The following is a 17,451-nucleotide window of genomic DNA, read 5'->3' as shown; positions in this document are numbered from 1 at the left end:
TTATACTGATAACAAGTTCAAACAGGTGCCATTAATACAGGTGACGAGTGGAGGGCAGAGGAGCCTCTTAAAGAAGTCCTACAGGTCTGTGAGAGCCAGAATTCTTGCTTGTTTGTAGGTGACCAAATACTTATTTTCCACCATAATTTGCAAATAAATTCATTAAAAATCCTACAATGTGATTTCTGGATTTTCTTTCCTCAATTTGTCTGTCATAGTTGAAGTGTACATATGATGAAAATTACAGGCCTCTCTCATCTTTTTAAGTGGGAGAACTTGCACAATTGGTGGCTGACTAAATACTTTTTTGCCCCACTGTATATGCTTAGTTTAACACACTGAAAACAAACTTAAAGATACCAAAAACAATTTAGTCCAATCAATGTTGCTGAATAGCATGTTGCTGTTCATGGCACTGATTTCTTTCTGTGTGTGTGCATGCAGGTAAAGCATTTTTTTGACTCACCCTACTTCTATTAGACTAGTGGAACGCCAATGCCATCCAACTCTCCATCATAGAGTATGCTTTTATTTTTTGTTGTCATATGCTACCTAGCTAAAATGCTTGCTAGCCTAACTTCCTCGCATGGGCAACAATTCACCAGATAAATTAGCTACCTAGTTAACATGAGCCTAAAGGGCTAGTCTACATCTAGAACTTCAATCATCTCAGGCCAGTGGCAAAAAATGATTTATGCTTAGATCAGAACCACTGCCATAATCATTTGCATGTAAAGAGAATTAAGTCAAGATCACAAGTTCAAATCCCCATCTCCATACATGGCTTAGGAAAGGGCCGATTTTGAAAGCAAGCTATTGAAGGACTTCAACACAAGCAGACCACAAATGAAAATGAGGTTTTGCTGAGGATGTGATAGGATTGGTGTGAAGCCAAATTCAAACTGGCCTCCCTTGGGCTGTGTTTTCCTGCACCAGGACAACCCACAGTCGAGCTCAGCTGAACACTGATTGGCTAATTATTTTATAATTGTTTTATCAAGGGAGGCCAACTGCTTGCAGGCATCAATCAACCAAATGTTACGACCACAACATGTCATACTATTTTGGTCCAGACAGCACCCTATACATGGGCTACACATACTGAGACAGAGGGGCACGTGTCCCTCGCTCGGATGATTTCTCCGGTGAGATTCAGCCACTTGCGAACTATTTGAAAATTACGAAAACACAAGGGAGAGAATTTGTTATTAGTCAAATATTTGGGTAAGCCTTCCCTTGGCAAACATGAATACACGTCACAGCTCACAATATATAATTCTAAAACAATTTCTAAGCGTTTTGTGTGAATGGGCATGATCATACGATATTAACTGTTTCATTTAGGTAATGTATAGGATCTAATGTAATATTTAAAAAATGTATCTTGGCAAGTTTAGATTTATCCAAAGATGAATTTTATCCAGTACAAATGATGGAATTGGAAATACATGCAACACTATAAACGCCAAGCCATTGTCAGAGTTCAGCAGAACAACAATAATCAGGGTTGGTGAGTAACTGCATGTAATCTGATTACAAAAAAACCTAGCTGTAATCCGTTACGTTACCAGCAAAACTATTGTAATCAGATTACAGCTACTTTACTTTTTTTTATGATTACTTTTTGAATTACTTTTACATTCAGAAAGAATGTTTGAGAAAAATCCATTGTCATCTTTCTGTTTTCTCTGACATTCAATTCAGCATTGAAAAAAGGCGCAAGTTTAAATTTGTTCCGCCTGCAAATCTGACCACAAATCAGAGACCTCTATGCTGACACACACCAAATGTGTTTAATGGATCATTTGTGTCTTCTTATAATCCCTTTTAAAGTAAAAAGTAATCCAAAGTAATCCAAAAGTAACTGAAAGTAAGTAGGGGGGTGAAATGTATTTATTTTTAAATCATTATCAAAATGCCTATGTGGAATACAAAGATGCTGGCCCATGTTGACACACTTAAAACTGCTGTGCCTGTCAACAACTACCATCACTCGTTTAAAGGCACTTAAATATTTTGTCTTGTCCATTCACCCTCTGATTGGCACACATACACAATCCATGTCTCAATTATCTCCAGGCATAGAAATCCTTATTTAACCTGTTTCCTCCCCTTCATCTACACTGATAGAAGTGGATTTAACAAGTGATGTCAATAAGGGATCTTAGCTTTCACCTGGATTCACCTGGTCAATCTATGTCATGGAAAGAGGTGTTCCTAATGTTTTGTACACTTGGTGTATTGTGGTGCAGTGTGCTAAAGCACTGAGGAGGAAAGAAGACGACTGGGGTACAAATCTTGAAATCAATTAACATTACATTACGAAAATGGTTAGTTTGTAGATTATGTTTTTTTTATCTTTATTCATAAAAACTCGTCTGCGAAATGTATAGGCCTAGCCTACGTTTCACATGAAACACGGCTATTAGTCGTGTTTGCTTACGACGCAAACGGCATCGATTTCAGCACCAGTGAACTGGACAGCTCCCCTAACTGGATCATGTGAAAAACCGAACACGCCCCAAATGAAACTCTTAGCTGTCGCTCTTACAGATTCACTACATGTTTGTTAGGAAATACTTTAAAAAAGGCTCATAAATAACGACGCATCTGGTACAATCATTATAATGCTTAAGTTAAATCGCAACTGGGAAATGAGGCCCTGGCTCATTGTTTTATCTGTGGTAGCGCCATTAAAGCCATCTACATTTTGAAGTTGTCCATTTTCTTCTTCTACTACTTCTGAGTTGGCAAATAAACTGAAAAGGGTGCATACTGCCACCTGTAATTATGGAAGGTTTTCTCAGGAGTATAATTAATTGGCTGAGCTCTCCTGATGACCCAGATGGAATCATGTGATCCTTCCTTAAAACCCCATAGGAAGTCCCACCCAGTTGACAACTTCCAAATGGTGAAAGTCCTCAATGGCGCTGCCCATGCTAAAAAAGGATTTGGGGCACTCAAGTCCTCAATCGATCTCTCTGCTCCATCCTTACCGCTTGATGTGTGCCAAAGGTATTCCGCGAATTTGACTCAGTTTTTTTTTAATGCACACAGCATTCGAAGAAAATCCTGGCTGGTTCTACTCTAGTCATTGGCATAGGTGCAACCTGATATTGAATTTGGACATGCTGAAAAGTTGTTTTACCTCTGAATGTCTGATGCTATTTGCATGTCATAACAATGCCGTTTAATTTGGAAATGCTCATTGAATAAACTATAGGCTACGGTCAATGTCCACGACGTTAATGAAGCTTTTAGTAATAGGTAGCAGCCTACTTGTAGATACAGGCTTTTGCACTGTAACGAAGGACACAATCACAATTCTAAACTTTCTATTCCTCTCAATTTGCTAGGTTAGCCGCCGAAATATCTTGCACTTTTTTGACGTCGACACACGCTGTCGATACCTTTTTAAGGGCTTGACCTTTTCCAGTCAGTTGTGACTTGTAGCTGCACCAAAGCAAACGCCTGCACATTCACAGCCAAGTTCACCACTTGGGCTATAGGCTACTGCAGCAGTGGAATTGAGAGTAGGCTACTAGTTTGTATCGGGTCCGATATTTGCAACTGGTGATACTTATTGCCATGAAGGATTTAATTAGTTTTATTAGCACAGTTGGTATGGCTTGGACGACTTTTCTCAGTGCCATTTAAGATACTAATCGCCGTGAAACTCCACATCTTCAGATTCTGCTTAATTTGTTAGATACAACGGGTGACAAGACACGAACATGGATACCACTGTGAATTCAGGAAGAAATTCCGAGAAATCTCACCTCGTGCACGAGATGAATGCCAAAATGTATTCACTGAAAAGGTAATGACATTTTTTTCCCTTTGAGCTGTGATTATTTCATATGAAGCCAAAATAATATAGATGTTGTGATATTTGGTTCATTCTACATGCCATATTCTGATATTTTAGGTTGCGCATTAGCCTACAAAGAGGGAGAATATATTTGTACAATTATACAAACACAGTAGACTGGTCTATTTTATTTTATGCAGTAATTTTAAGGGTTTATCAAACTGAAAATATTTAGGCTACGGTGCAGGGCAGTACTGTAGGTGTACACTTTATCTTGTGCTGTGATTGTTTTAAACTGTAGTTAGTGTAGCTTATTGTAATTGTTGGAGACATAGGCAACCAACACCAAACTGATAGTCCTGTTTCTGAAAACATGCGGTAATGCAACGAAAATGTATGTTTCCACGAAGTAGGCTACACATCCCATGCGGGGATAGCTCACGCTGCACATAGAAGACATTCACATTTGTAGCCTAATTTCCAAGGGTCCGGTGTAATAGAACCGTAGTTGCCGAATTTAGCTTTATTCACGCTGAGTCTATTCTTAACCTGCCCGGGTGCTGCCAATAAGCAGGTAGTGTGTGAAATGTTTTGTCTGAATGAACAAATAATTTCCATGCTTGGCTTCGTTTTGGACATTATTTGACGAATGGCCCGAGGGAAGTTCCATGATCACTGGTAAAAACTAATCTCTCATTACGGGATCTGATGGGAGAATGGCGAAACACCCTGAGACCTTTGCAATTATATTAACTCATTTTTAAGTAATAGTAAAAAAAAAAAGTGATTTTCACTGGGCGTTTGCAGATTTTTATCCGTCACTTTTAAAATGTTCTGATACAAAATTGTAGACAATTTTATTTAGTGAGCTATATTTTTGTAAAATTACAATGTACTGCCAATGGATTTAAGAAAATCCTTGAAATAGTTATCTATTTAAAATGTGCATGGGGGGGGAAAGTCATGTTTATAAAAAAAATAGACAAGCTAAATAGATTATTAGGTCTACCTATTTGTGTAAAAAAAAATATAAATACAAAATAGTGTAACCTAAACGAAAACTATTAGTCTATTTTAGTAGCCTATTGGGTTTAATATTTGATTCCCAATGGTATAGCAATTGTAATCGCAAAAACAAAAGGTTGAATGAAGATGATTTGATTTCAGCACCATGGACAGCAGTCGCGTAAAGACTCTAAATAATCATTTGTCCTTAACTGACTTTCCTAATTAAATAAAGGCTAAATAAATAAAAAAACATTTGACAAATGCTCGTTTTTTTCCCACTCAAGTTGGTTATTGACGTGAATAGAAATAATAAACTTATATTGCAACAAATAAACTATAGAATCCATTACGTTATATTGATTTTGGGAATGTATTAAAATATGAATAGCTAATACCCTATCCTTAGGGAAGTACATGTGGATTATCATATGGGAATTGGGCCTACACTGGATTCAGAGTGCTGGCGAGACCTGGCTATCTCCAAGGAAAAGTCATAACCCATTCGGCAAAAACTGGTTGAATAAACATTGTTTCCACGTCATTTCAACAGAAACAAAAAAAATCAATGTATGATGACGTTGAATCAACGTGGAAAACTGTTTGCAATTGCAGAAAGTCTTTAATCTAAGGGATTTATCTTTTTTTTCTCACCCAGACATGGTGACATGTTTTGTTGATTTCACGTTAGTTGACAACTGAACCAAATGTAAATCAAAACTAGACGTTGAACTGATGTATGTGCCCAGTAGGAAGCCAAAGTGTGTTTAGTTAACGGTATTAATAGGCCTGTAGGAAATGCCCCACGATTTTATATTTATTTATATTTATTTATATTTATTTTTAATGTCTTTAATCAAATGATCCGACAATGCTATTGGATTTTAATAACATCATTTCATTTTTAGTTAAAGATCCCGAACAGTTATTCTGATTCCCATAATATTGGTTTGTGATAGAAATGCTCAAGTACTTTTTCCTCTCACTGCTAACTACCAGGCTACCAGGCTTATATTCACGAGCTCTCCCTGACTGATAGCTCTTCGAAATGCCATGTCAAGAAACTTGGATATAGTGAGCAGGGTAGCAGTAAAATCATCTCAAGCTAATTTGGTGATAATCAATGCAACTCAAACAACATTGAAATTGCATCAATCATTTTTTTTATCTCCCGTTTGCCATGTCTCTTGTGATGCACTTCACAGAGGCACTGAAGGATGTGTTGACATGATAACTCCTTTTGTTCCATGCTGGCTGAAGACCTAGCTAGCCAGTAACTAGATGACACCAGAAACATATAAGTATCTTTGTCATAGATGAATGGTGCAAACTTTAATTTGTTGACACCCTACAGTCAAGTTTTGGCACCAGTAGATTAGCTATCTAGCTATACTACTCCCCTCTGCAAACACATTCTCCAATGTTGGTTACAACTAGGTACTTATTTAAATTAGGTAAGATAATATCTTAATATAATTGGTTTATTAAAATGAGATGTCAGCCTATCCCCATAATAATCCTGAATTCTGAATCCAAGTGTTTGGCTTGGGGGGAGGGGGAGGGGGAGGGGGGGGGGGGGACCAGTAACTTTATGATCAAACTTTCAGTGTAGAAGCAACAGTCATTGTTTATACTTTGGTCATACTTTGATCTGGTTTCATCGAAATATCATCCAATTTAATGTAAAATATGATTTTGACAGTTCATGACCTTTTGGATAACTCTCATGGATTTTGACCCTCCATAAACACCAACACAATAGTTATTTTCTAACGCTATTTGCCATTCTACTTACCCTTACATACCTTACTAAACTAAAGTGATACTTTTTTTTTACAGATAGGCTAATTGGGTTCTATTACAGTGGGGCAAAAAAGTATTTAGTCAGCCACCAATTGTGCAAGTTCTCCCACTTAAAAAGATGAGAGAGGCCTGTAATTTTCATCATAGGTACACTTCAACTATGACAGACAAAATTAGATTTTTTTTTTCACCAGAAAATCACATTGTAGGATTTTTAATGAATTTATTTGCAAATTATGGTGGAAAATAATTATTTGGTCACCTACAAACAAGCAAGATTTCTGGCTCTCACAGACCTGTAACTTCTTTAAGAGGCTCCTCTGTCCTCCACTCATTACCTGTATTAATGGCACCTTTTTGAACTTGTTATCAGTATAAAAGACACCTGTCCACAACCTCAAACAGTCACACTCCAAACTCCACTATGGCCAAGACCAAAGAGCTGTCAAAGGACACCAGAAACAAAATTGTAGACCTGCACCAGGCTGGGAAGACTGAATCTGCAATAGGTAAGTAGCTTGGTTTGAAGAAATCAACTGTGTGAGCAATTATTAGGAAATGGAAGACATACAAGACCACTGATAATCTCCCTCGATCTGGGGCTCCACGCAAGATCTCACCCCGTGGGGTCAAAATGATCACAAGAACGGTGAGCAAAAATCCCAGAACCACACAGGGGGACCTAGTGAATGACCTGCAGAGAGCTGGGACCAAATTAACAAAGCCTACCATCAGCAAGGGCATTGAAGATGAAACGTGGCTGGGTCTTTAGCATGACAATGATCCCAAACACACCGCCCGGGCAACGAAGGAGTGGCTTCGTAAGAAGAATTTCAAGGTCCTGGAGTGGCCTAGCCAGTTTCCAGATCTCAACCCCATAGAAAATCTTTGGAGGGAGTTGAAAGTCCGTGTTGCCCAGCAACAGCCCCAAAACATCACTGCTCTAGAGGAGATATGCATGGAGGAATGGGCCAAAATACCAGCAACAGTGTGTGAAAACCTTGTGAAGACTTACAGAAAACGTTTGACCTCTGTCATTGCCAACAAAGGGTATATAACAAAGTATTGAGAGAAACTTTTGTTATTGACCAAATACCTATTTTCCACCATAATTTGCAAATAAATTCATAAAAAATCCTACAATGTGATTTTCTGAAGAAAAAAAAAAAATTGTCTGTCATAGTTGAAGTGTACCTATGATGAAAATTACAGGCCTCATCTTTTTAAGTGGGAGAACTTGCACAATTGGTGGCTGACTACATACTTTTTTGCCCCACTGTATGTAAACGGTGCCAGTGAGATCAGTGTGCGTTCAGCAATGACAACAGGACTTTGATACAATCTGAGCTTTGATAATGTAAAACAGAAGTAGAAATGAAATGGGTTGCTTGACAGCCCCATGCATTCTAAATCTGGGACAATAATTATGAGAGCGAGACTGATGTTGCAACAGGTAACACCAAACCTGGAAGTATTTCAGTGTGAAATTTATGGCATGTTTTAAGTGTGCACACAGTGTGTGGGGATGAGGGTGTTGCAGTGTCCCCGTGTCCCAGAGTCTTCAGATCAGCAAAGTAGGATGGTCTTTACTGTCAGTCACCCATGCCTGAGAAATCTTTGCTGCAAGCTGTGCATGTGTTCTTGAAAACAAGATTACCATGTGGGAGAGGATGGAGTCAATATAGCCTATGTGTTTTTAAAGGCCCAGTGCAGTCAAACACATGAGTTCCCTGTGTTTTATAAACACTACATAGACAAAAGTATGTGGACCCCTCTTCAAATTAGTGGATTTGGCTGTTTCAGCCACGCCCGTTGCTGACAGTTGTATAAAATTGAGCACACAGCCATGCAATCTTCCTAGACAAACATTAACAGTAGACTGGCCTTACTGAAGAGCTCAGAGACTTTCAATGTGGCACCATCATAGGATGCCACCTTTCCTATAAGTCAGTTCGTGCAATTTCTGCCCTCCTAAAGCTGCCCTGGTCAACTAAGTGCTGTTATTGTGAAGTGGCAACATCTAGGAGCAACAACGGCTCAGCCATGAAGTGGTAGGCCACACAAGCTCACAGAATGGGACCACCGCGTGCTGAAGCATGTAACACGTCTGTCCTCGGTTGCAACACTCACTAACGAGTTCCAAACTGCCTCTGGAAGCAATGCCAGCACAATAACTACGTCGGGAGCTTCATAAAATGGGTTTCCAAGGCTGAGCAGCTGCACACAAGCTTAAGATCACTATGCACAATGCCAAGTGTCGGCTGGAGTGGTGTAAAGCTCGTCGTAATTGGACTCTGGAGTAGTGGAAACGCATTCTCTTGAGTGATGAATCATGCTTCACCAGCTGGCAGTTCGATAGCGGATCTGGGTTTGGCAGATGCCAGGAGAACGCTACCTGCCTCAATGCATAGTGTCAACTGTAATGTTTGGTGGAGAAGGAACAGTTCCAGTGAAGGGAGATCTTAACGCTACAGCATACAATGCCATTCTAGATGATTCTGTGCTTCCAACTTTGTGGCAACAGCTGGCGGAATGCACTTTCCTGATTCAGGATGATTCCCCGGTGCACAAAGCGAGGTCCATACAGAAATGGTTTGTCGAGATCTGTGTGTAAGAACCTGACTGGCCTGCACAGAGCCCTGACCTCAACCCCGTCGAACACCTTAGGGATGAATTGGAATGCCGACTGCGAGCCAAGACTAATCGGCCAACATCATTGCCCGGCTTCACCAATGCTCTTGTGACTGAATGGAAGCAAGTCCCCTTAGCAATGTTCCAACAACTAGTGGAAAGCCTTCCCAGAAGAGTGGAGGCTGTTATAGCAGCAAACTGTGACCAACTCCATATTAATGCCCATGATTTTGGAATGAGATGTTCGACGAGCAGGTGTCCACATACTTTTTGTCATGTAGTGTATATTCCCACTGAGGTTAGAATAATACTGTGAACGTTATGATAATGCCCTTTTAGTGTAACAGCTGTTGGGGAATAAACACCTTACATTTCTGCCTGTTTTGGTGGGATGGCGTCTTGGCCTGCCTGGTGACATCATCAGGCGGTAAATTAGTTAATAGACCAACAAGAAAGTGAGTTTGATACCTCTCTGCCAATAACAGCAAATTTTCAGGTTTCCCCTCTCCACTCAGACCACTCCCAGATAGTCCTAGCAAAATTCTTGCTTGAGAAATTGCTCTTTGCTAAGAAGCTATTTTTGTTTATTTTTGACCATTTTAATTGAACGCAAGGTACTTAACCTAATTGTTACCCATAAATTATTTAATATTGAGATAAAATCAGCATTGGACCTTTTATTTTAAATGGACGGAATAAAGACGAAATGACAGATTTAAGAATTGAATTAGGAGAGAAAATGTTATAGGCTACAATGTGGATGCAACTGCAGAGCTTCTTCTAAGATCATAATTGCAGACAGCAGTGCAAGGTCTACTGGCTGCTGTCCAGCATCAGTGTCAGGTTCTATAGACAGGCTGAGCAGGCCAGTTCCCTTGTGTCTGAAAATCTGAAACTCTTTGATTAATCATGCTTGAATTTGGGGTTGGGGCCTTGTCAGTCTGGCTAACATTAATGGCTATTAGCCTTATGACAGACCTATTTCCAGACGTCCCACTCAATAAAAGGCACCAAGGTAATAGTGCTCTGGCATCACATTTCAGATTGCTGTCAAGATCTTTTGTACCAAATGACCTCAAGAATCCCTGCTCCCGCCCGTCTCTCTCTATTATTGAAGATGATAGTAAAATGGGCCATGAAAACAGTAGTTCATCAGACTTCAGTGGATTCATCATATTTTGACCAGCCCTTTGAACAACACAGCACCATCATTTATTACATTTCCCAAAATGTCCCTAAATGATCCAACATGGCATGTGATAGGCCTATGCCAACGTCTCTACAGTGCCAATGGCTTTCCAGGATGAGCAAAGCAAACAGAATTTCATTTTCCAGCTAATTAATCGTTTGCTGACTAATCATTTAAACAGCAGGTCTAAACAAATAAAAACTAAGAGTCTTCAGGCTGTCTTTTCAAATGTATTTCTTAAAGGCCTAGTGCAGTCATGTGATTTTTCCAGTGTTTAAAACCATACAATGCCTTCAGAAAGTATTCACACCCCTTGACTTTCTCGAAGAGCTTTGCACACTTGGATTGTACAATATTTGCCTTTTTTATTTTTTGAAATTTAAAATGTTACTCTTCAAGCTCTGTCGAGTTGGTTTTTGATCAATGCTCGACATCCATTATCAAGTGCTGCCATGGGTTTTCATGACGATTTTTATTTTTATTTTTTTTAAGTCAACTTTAAGCAGGCCACTCAGGAACATTATGTTGTCTTGGTAAGCAACTCCAGTGTATATTTGGCCTTATGTTTTAGGTTATTGTCCTGCTGAAATGTGAATTTGTCTCTGTCAGATGGAAAGCAGACTGAACCAGGTTTTCCTCTAGGATTTTGCCTGTGCTTAGCTCTATTCCGTTTCTTTTTATCCTAAAAAAATTCCATAGTCCTTCCCGATGACCAGCATATCATGATGCAGCTACCACCATGCCTGAAAATATGAAGTTATACTTACTAATGTGTTGGATTTGCCCCAAACATAATGCTTTATATTCAGGACAAAACTGTATTTCTTTGCCACGTTTTTTGCATTATTACTTTAGTACCTTATTGCAAACAGGATGCATGTTTTGGAATATTTATATTCTGTATAGACTTCCTTCTTTTCACTCTAATTTAGGTTAGTATTGTGGAGGCTGTAACCCAACAAAATGTGGAAAAAGTTGAGGGGTGTGAATACGCCGAGTCTCTCCTCAGGCTCTTTAGTCTGCTTGTCTTGAGCACAGAAACCTGGAAACACATTTGATCAATCATAGTCTACACCAAATACATTTATGTGTATCTTGTTTTAAAAAAACAATTGTATTTTTTTGTTTTAAATCTACAGGAGCAAGACAGTTGAAGGAAATAACTGAATGCAGTGTGAGTTAGTTTGGGAGGGAGAAGAGAGCCCAGTAGTGTACAAGACACTGCTGCAGAACCATTGTAGAACATTGAACTAATTTGCATTAATGTTTGATTCTAAATCTATGCTCTAGAATTAATCCAGATTGGACAAGATGTAAAATATTTACTGTGGGTAAGAAATCCCTGTGTAAAACTGTAATGAGCCTATGTTGCGGCTTTGTCAAATATCCATCTTAGAATTTTGATGAACCAGTGGAGGCTGCTGAGGGGAGGACGGCGCAATATAATGGCTGCAATGGAGTGGTATCAAACCATGTGTTTGATACCATTCAACTTATTCCGCTCCAGCCATTGCCACTTATGTATGACAGACGGACATTTGAATAGCCTCCATGCGTTGGGTGTGAGGGGGTGTATTTGTTCTCATGTCCCCATGGTGTGATTAAACAGAAGCTGTTTTCCACTTGGCCGGCTCCTTTTAACCTGCGTGTCGCTGGACTGATGGAGTCGGGGCCCAGAGCTGGGTTATCTCCTGGAAGCCAAAATTAGAGTTTTTCCACTTCATTTAGTCTCATCATCCTCATTGCACATGGGGAGAGAATAGTTGTGGTATGTTTTCTTTTTTGTGTATTATTTTCCATGTATAATTATTTTTGTTTATATATATATTATTATAGATACTCAACATATTGTTCATTTATGTAATACTTGATATACATTGCTTTGGCAACGGTGGCAACCACCCATTCATGCCAATAAAGCATTTATTGAATTGAGAGAGATTTTCTGATTGAGATGTAATCAGATCTCTGTGGGAGTGCGCTACATTCTGATGATACAAGCAGACAGGGGCTGAACATCAACTCCAACAAAACCATGTGTATTTTTACAATGCATATACATATGAAAACATCCAAGTCCATTCGATATACTTTAGGTTGTTATGCAGTATCATCTTATGAAAAGATCATAAGACAGGGGCAGACCTACTGTATGTATGTTTCATAAATGACGTTGTCGTTTCCTTTCCCATCCCAGTTCCTCTTCAGACTCCAAAGAAGACTATCCCAACTTCCCACTTGAGAAGGAAGATGTGGCTGGTGCCATTAAGCTGAAGCAGCCTGTTGGCGCCCATTGCCACGATAACAAAGCAGTGAGTGAGGAGAACCATGACGCGCTGCTGGCTAAGAAGAAGCTGTACATCGCCTCCATTGTGTGCCTCATCTTCATGATCGGAGAGATCATAGGTAAGGCTGGGTGATAATATTCCTCAGGCTAAAATGCTCTTATTAGGCCCCTTATTAGAAGCTATTGACTACTGAGATCAGAGTAATGTTTTTTTTTAAATTCCTGGTCACATATAGGAAAAACGATTGTCCACAAACTGTAATCTATACAAACTATGAGTAGGTTCCTTAAACTTTGAAGTGAAGGTGAAGTTTTTTGGTGATCACTGCCAGTGAAAACTAGGTTTAAGGCCATCTGAGTCAGTAGCACCGTGGGCAGTTCTCTGTAATGACGTTTTAGAGGCTACTAGAAATGTGTCCAGCCTTTCATGTCGAAATCCTCCCCTGGAAAAAAGACAAATGTCCTGTCAGCCCAAAGCACAATGGAGAGGAGGTAAAAGTGAGGAAAGCATGACGGTGACATTTTAGATTCTATATTTAATGTCTAGACTTCCTTCCGTGGCTTGGAGTCATCCATTTTCTTCACACTGACTGTTGTAAAAAGATATTCAACGTTTATCTCCTAGTCAGCGACTATTACTGTGGGAGAAACTGAAACTCAGAATTGTTTCTGTAATTCTTTCCCTTGACATTTGGAATGAAAGTTACTGTCTTTTGTACAGTACTACTCAATTTCATCTCAAGAGGCAATTTCAGAGTTTAGCTGATGACTCAGATTCTTTCAAGCGTTGTTTTTGCATTATGTTATCAGTAGATTTTTATTTAGCTGTAATGGGAATCAAAACTTGGGTTGTTTTTATTTTAAACACAGCCTGTACTTTCATTCATGAGACTCATTCATCATCAATAGCATCTAAAACAGGGGTACTCAAGTACCATTTGAGAAGGTCCGGTTATACATTTCCTAGGTGGTAAAGGTCCGGTTATACATTTCCTAGATGGTAAAGGTCCGGTTATACATTTCCTAGGTGGTAAAGGTCCGGTTATACATTTCCTAGGTGGTAAAGGTCCGGCTGGATATTGTTGTTTATCGGCGTGGTAATTAACCTCCATCTCTGAACCCATGTGACCCCAAACTGTTCACACCCCTCTTGTTGACGGACCAAAAAAAAATTCAAGCAACTTTCGCCCAATTCTACACGTTTTATGGGGATGAGATTTGTTTTGCCGTTTTAAAGCTATTTTCCTGCAATTCTACACATCTTTCCATATCTTACGTGTTTATATGATACCAGGGGTCGAAGCCTGACAAACATGAATATTATGTCTCTCTGAGACATCTCCATTGTCTGTGTATCTACAGGTGGCTACCTGGCCCACAGTTTGGCTATTATGACAGATGCAGCTCACCTCCTGACTGACTTCGGCAGCATGATGGTCAGCCTGTTCTCCCTGTGGATCTCCTCTAGACCACCCACCAAAACCATGACCTTTGGATGGCACCGCTCAGGTTAGGCCCATGACGTACCAGCTTCAAACATCTTTGAAGATACTTTCCCATTTAGTCCCCAGAACACATGGTGAATGTTGTCATAGCTGAATAGTAATAGCCAGGGTCTCAATTCTCTAAAATGATGGATCAACAGATGTGTGGTACTGATTGTCACTGTCTCCAACCCCCACAGAGATCCTAGGAGCGCTGGTGTCAGTGATGTCCATCTGGATAGTGACTGGGGTTCTGGTTTACCTGGCCATTGAGAGGATAGTCAAGAACGACTTTGAAATCAACAGTCAAGCGATGCTCATCACCTCCGGTTGTGCCGTCATAGTAAACATCATGTGAGTGGTTCATTCTCACGGCTTTATAGCTTAGTTATAATCATCTGCACTTGATTGGGGAACAAAATGCACATAGTGAAGTAAATACCTTAGCTGGGTTCAGCCATTCAGCTATGTTGTCTTTTTTAATGTTCATCAGCGCATATAAACTGAAGGATAAAGATAAAGGAACTTTAGACTATGGACATGTATCATCCTCTTCCCTCCCTCCTTTAGCATGGCGTACATCCTCCACCACTCCACCACCTTCCATGCCCAGAGCTCAGGCTACCAGCAAATAGACGAGAACGGGCAGAGCCCTTTGGGTCACAGCCACTCCCATGTGGGCCACTCCCACACCCTGCTGGGTCATGGCCATGGCAACACCAGTGTGAGAGCAGCCTTCATTCACGTGTTGGGAGATCTCCTACAGAGTGTTGGGGTCCTAGTGGCTGCCATCGTCATCTTCTACAGGGTCAGTAACAAATACTAGTGTTTACACCTTACAGTACACTTACATTATGGCTTGTGTTATACTGTATTTATTTTACAAATTGTGCGCCGCCCCATGGGTCTCGCTGTCGTGGCCGGCTGCGACAGAGCCTGGATTCGAACCAGGGTCTCTAGTGGCAAAGCTAGCACTGCACCACTTGGGAGGCCCATACTGTATTTATTTACAGTGCAACATATTCATGTTCACTGAAAATGTCAGGTTCTTGGGCAAAAAGTCATAAATTGACATCTAAAATATACTATTTGGAGAGATACAACTGTTGTGCTATTGATGTCGCTCAGTCTCAGTAGGAAGGGGTTAACGTCTCATCACCCTACAAGAGGTTGCTCTTCCATTAGAAACCCTCCCTGTGATCCAAGTGGCCTAATGTGTTATGGCATCAGTAGAGCAGCACCCCATCACCCTCTGATGCCACTGTCTTCTGCTTGTGTCATTCTCTCTCCTGTGGACCTTCTGTTGCAGCCTGAATACAAAGTAGCAGATCCCATTTGTACCTTCCTCTTCTCTGTGTTTGTCCTTGGGACCACCATCACCATACTCAGGGATGTTGTCAGGATACTCATGGAAGGTAAACTCAACAGCCTTTTCCGTTTCTCCTGCTCTGAAGTGAGCCAAGGTGAATTCAAAACAATAAAACTGTTTATTCAGACATTTTCCTCAGTTTGTCAATTCATTTATTTATATAAAAATGCACAATAAAGCATTGCCTCGTGTTCCATTAGCTTTTTTGAATGGGCTAGGCCTCTGTCCTCATTCTACAGGGGCTCCTAAGGGAATAGAGTTTAACTCGGTGAAGGAGGTGTTGCTGTCTCTGAAGATGGTGAAGTCTATGCACAACCTGCGCCTGTGGGCCTTGACCGCGGGACAGACCCTGGTCTCCGTCCATGTAGCCATCGGTGAGACCCAGCCTCCCTTAGTCTGACACATGACATCACTCCATTTAGATTGTGCGTGCACAATCTACCATGTTGATTCACATGCTGCCAGTAGTGGCCAACAGAAACCAGTTGACACAAGCAACTAAACTATTAGACATTACAGCCCAAAAGGCATGATTGTTGACATCTGTTATGGCCATTGTTGTTTCCCAGAGGAGAATGCTGATCCCCAGAGTGTCCTTAAGGAGGCTACAGAGATCCTTCAAACCAAGTTTGGTTTCTACAGAATCACCATCCAGGTGGAGCCCTACTCTGATGACATGGCCTACTGCACACACTGCCAGGATCCCATGGACTAACAGCAGTGGAGGCTGCTGAGGGGAGGATGGCTGATAATAATATCTGGAACAAAGCAAATGGCATGGCATCAAACACATGGAAACCATGTTTGATGTATTTGATACCAGTCCACTCATTCCGCTCCAGTCATTACCATGAGCCCGTCCTCCCCAATTAAGGTGCCACCAACCTCCTGTGACTAAGACTCACAACTACCATGGAGACAGGAGAGAGCTGTCATTTTGAAAGGAAGTGGGTACTGTATACATACAAAAGCATACAGTGCCTTCAGAAGGTATTCATACCCCTTGACTTATTCCACATTGTTGTCACATCCTGGATTCAAAATGGAATAAATATACACTGCTCAAAAAAATAAAGGGAACACTTAAACAACACAATGTAAAGTCAATGACACTTCTGTGAAATCAAACTGTCCACTTAGGAAGCAACACTGATTGACAATACATTTCACATGCTGTTGTGCAAATGGAATAGACAACAGGTGGAAATTATAGGCAATTAGCAAGACACCCCCAATAAAGGAGTGGCTCTACAGGTGGTGACCACAGACCACTTCTCAGTTCCTATGCTTCCTGGCTGATGTTTTGGTCACTTTTGAATGCTGGTGGTGCTTTCACTCTAGTGGTAGCATGAGACGGAGTCTACAACCCACATAAGTGGCTCAGGTAGTGCAGCTCATCCAGGATGGCACATCAATGCGAGCTGTGGCAAGAAGGTTTGCTGTGTCTGTCAGCGTAGTGTCCAGAGCATGGAGGCGCTACCAGGAGACAGGCCAGTACATCAGGAGATGTGGAGGAGGCCGTAGGAGGGCAACAACCCAGCAGCAGGACCGCTACCTCCGCCTTTGTTCAAGGAGGAGCAGGAGGAGCACTGCCAGAGCCCTGCAAAATGACCTCCAGCAGGCCACAAATGTGCATGTGTCTGCTCAAACGGTCAGAAACAGACTCCATGAGGGTGGTGTGAGGGCCCGACGTCCACAGGCGGGGGTTGTGCTAACAGCCCAACACCGTGCAGGACATTTGTCATTTGCCAGAGAACACCAAGATTGGCAAATTCGCCACTGGCGCCCTGTGCTCTTCACAGATGAAAGCAGGTTCACACTGAGCACATGTGACAGACGGGACAGAGTCTGGAGACGCTGTGGAGAATGTTC

General features: G+C 40.9%; 1 protein-coding gene across 1 annotated transcript; it reads left to right on the top strand.

The window, feature by feature from the left end:
• The first annotated feature begins 3,314 nt into the window (after positions 1-3,314).
• LOC110531080 (zinc transporter 2-like) lies at positions 3,315-16,707 on the top strand. The gene is made up of 8 exons (XM_021614355.2): positions 3,315-3,820; positions 12,637-12,845; positions 14,089-14,235; positions 14,411-14,564; positions 14,781-15,018; positions 15,520-15,625; positions 15,819-15,953; positions 16,149-16,707. Exons 1-8 carry the CDS (start codon positions 3,735-3,737, stop codon positions 16,292-16,294), a joined length of 1,221 nt encoding a protein of 406 aa, XP_021470030.2. The 5' UTR covers positions 3,315-3,734; the 3' UTR covers positions 16,295-16,707.
• Positions 16,708-17,451: the final 744 nt, after the last annotated feature.

Source organism: Oncorhynchus mykiss, chromosome 8 (assembly GCF_013265735.2).
Source record: "Oncorhynchus mykiss isolate Arlee chromosome 8, USDA_OmykA_1.1, whole genome shotgun sequence".
Classification (NCBI taxonomy): domain Eukaryota; kingdom Metazoa; phylum Chordata; class Actinopteri; order Salmoniformes; family Salmonidae; genus Oncorhynchus; species Oncorhynchus mykiss.
The sequence above is the reverse complement of the archived record's forward strand: the minus strand, read 5'-3'. Positions and strand labels throughout refer to the sequence as shown.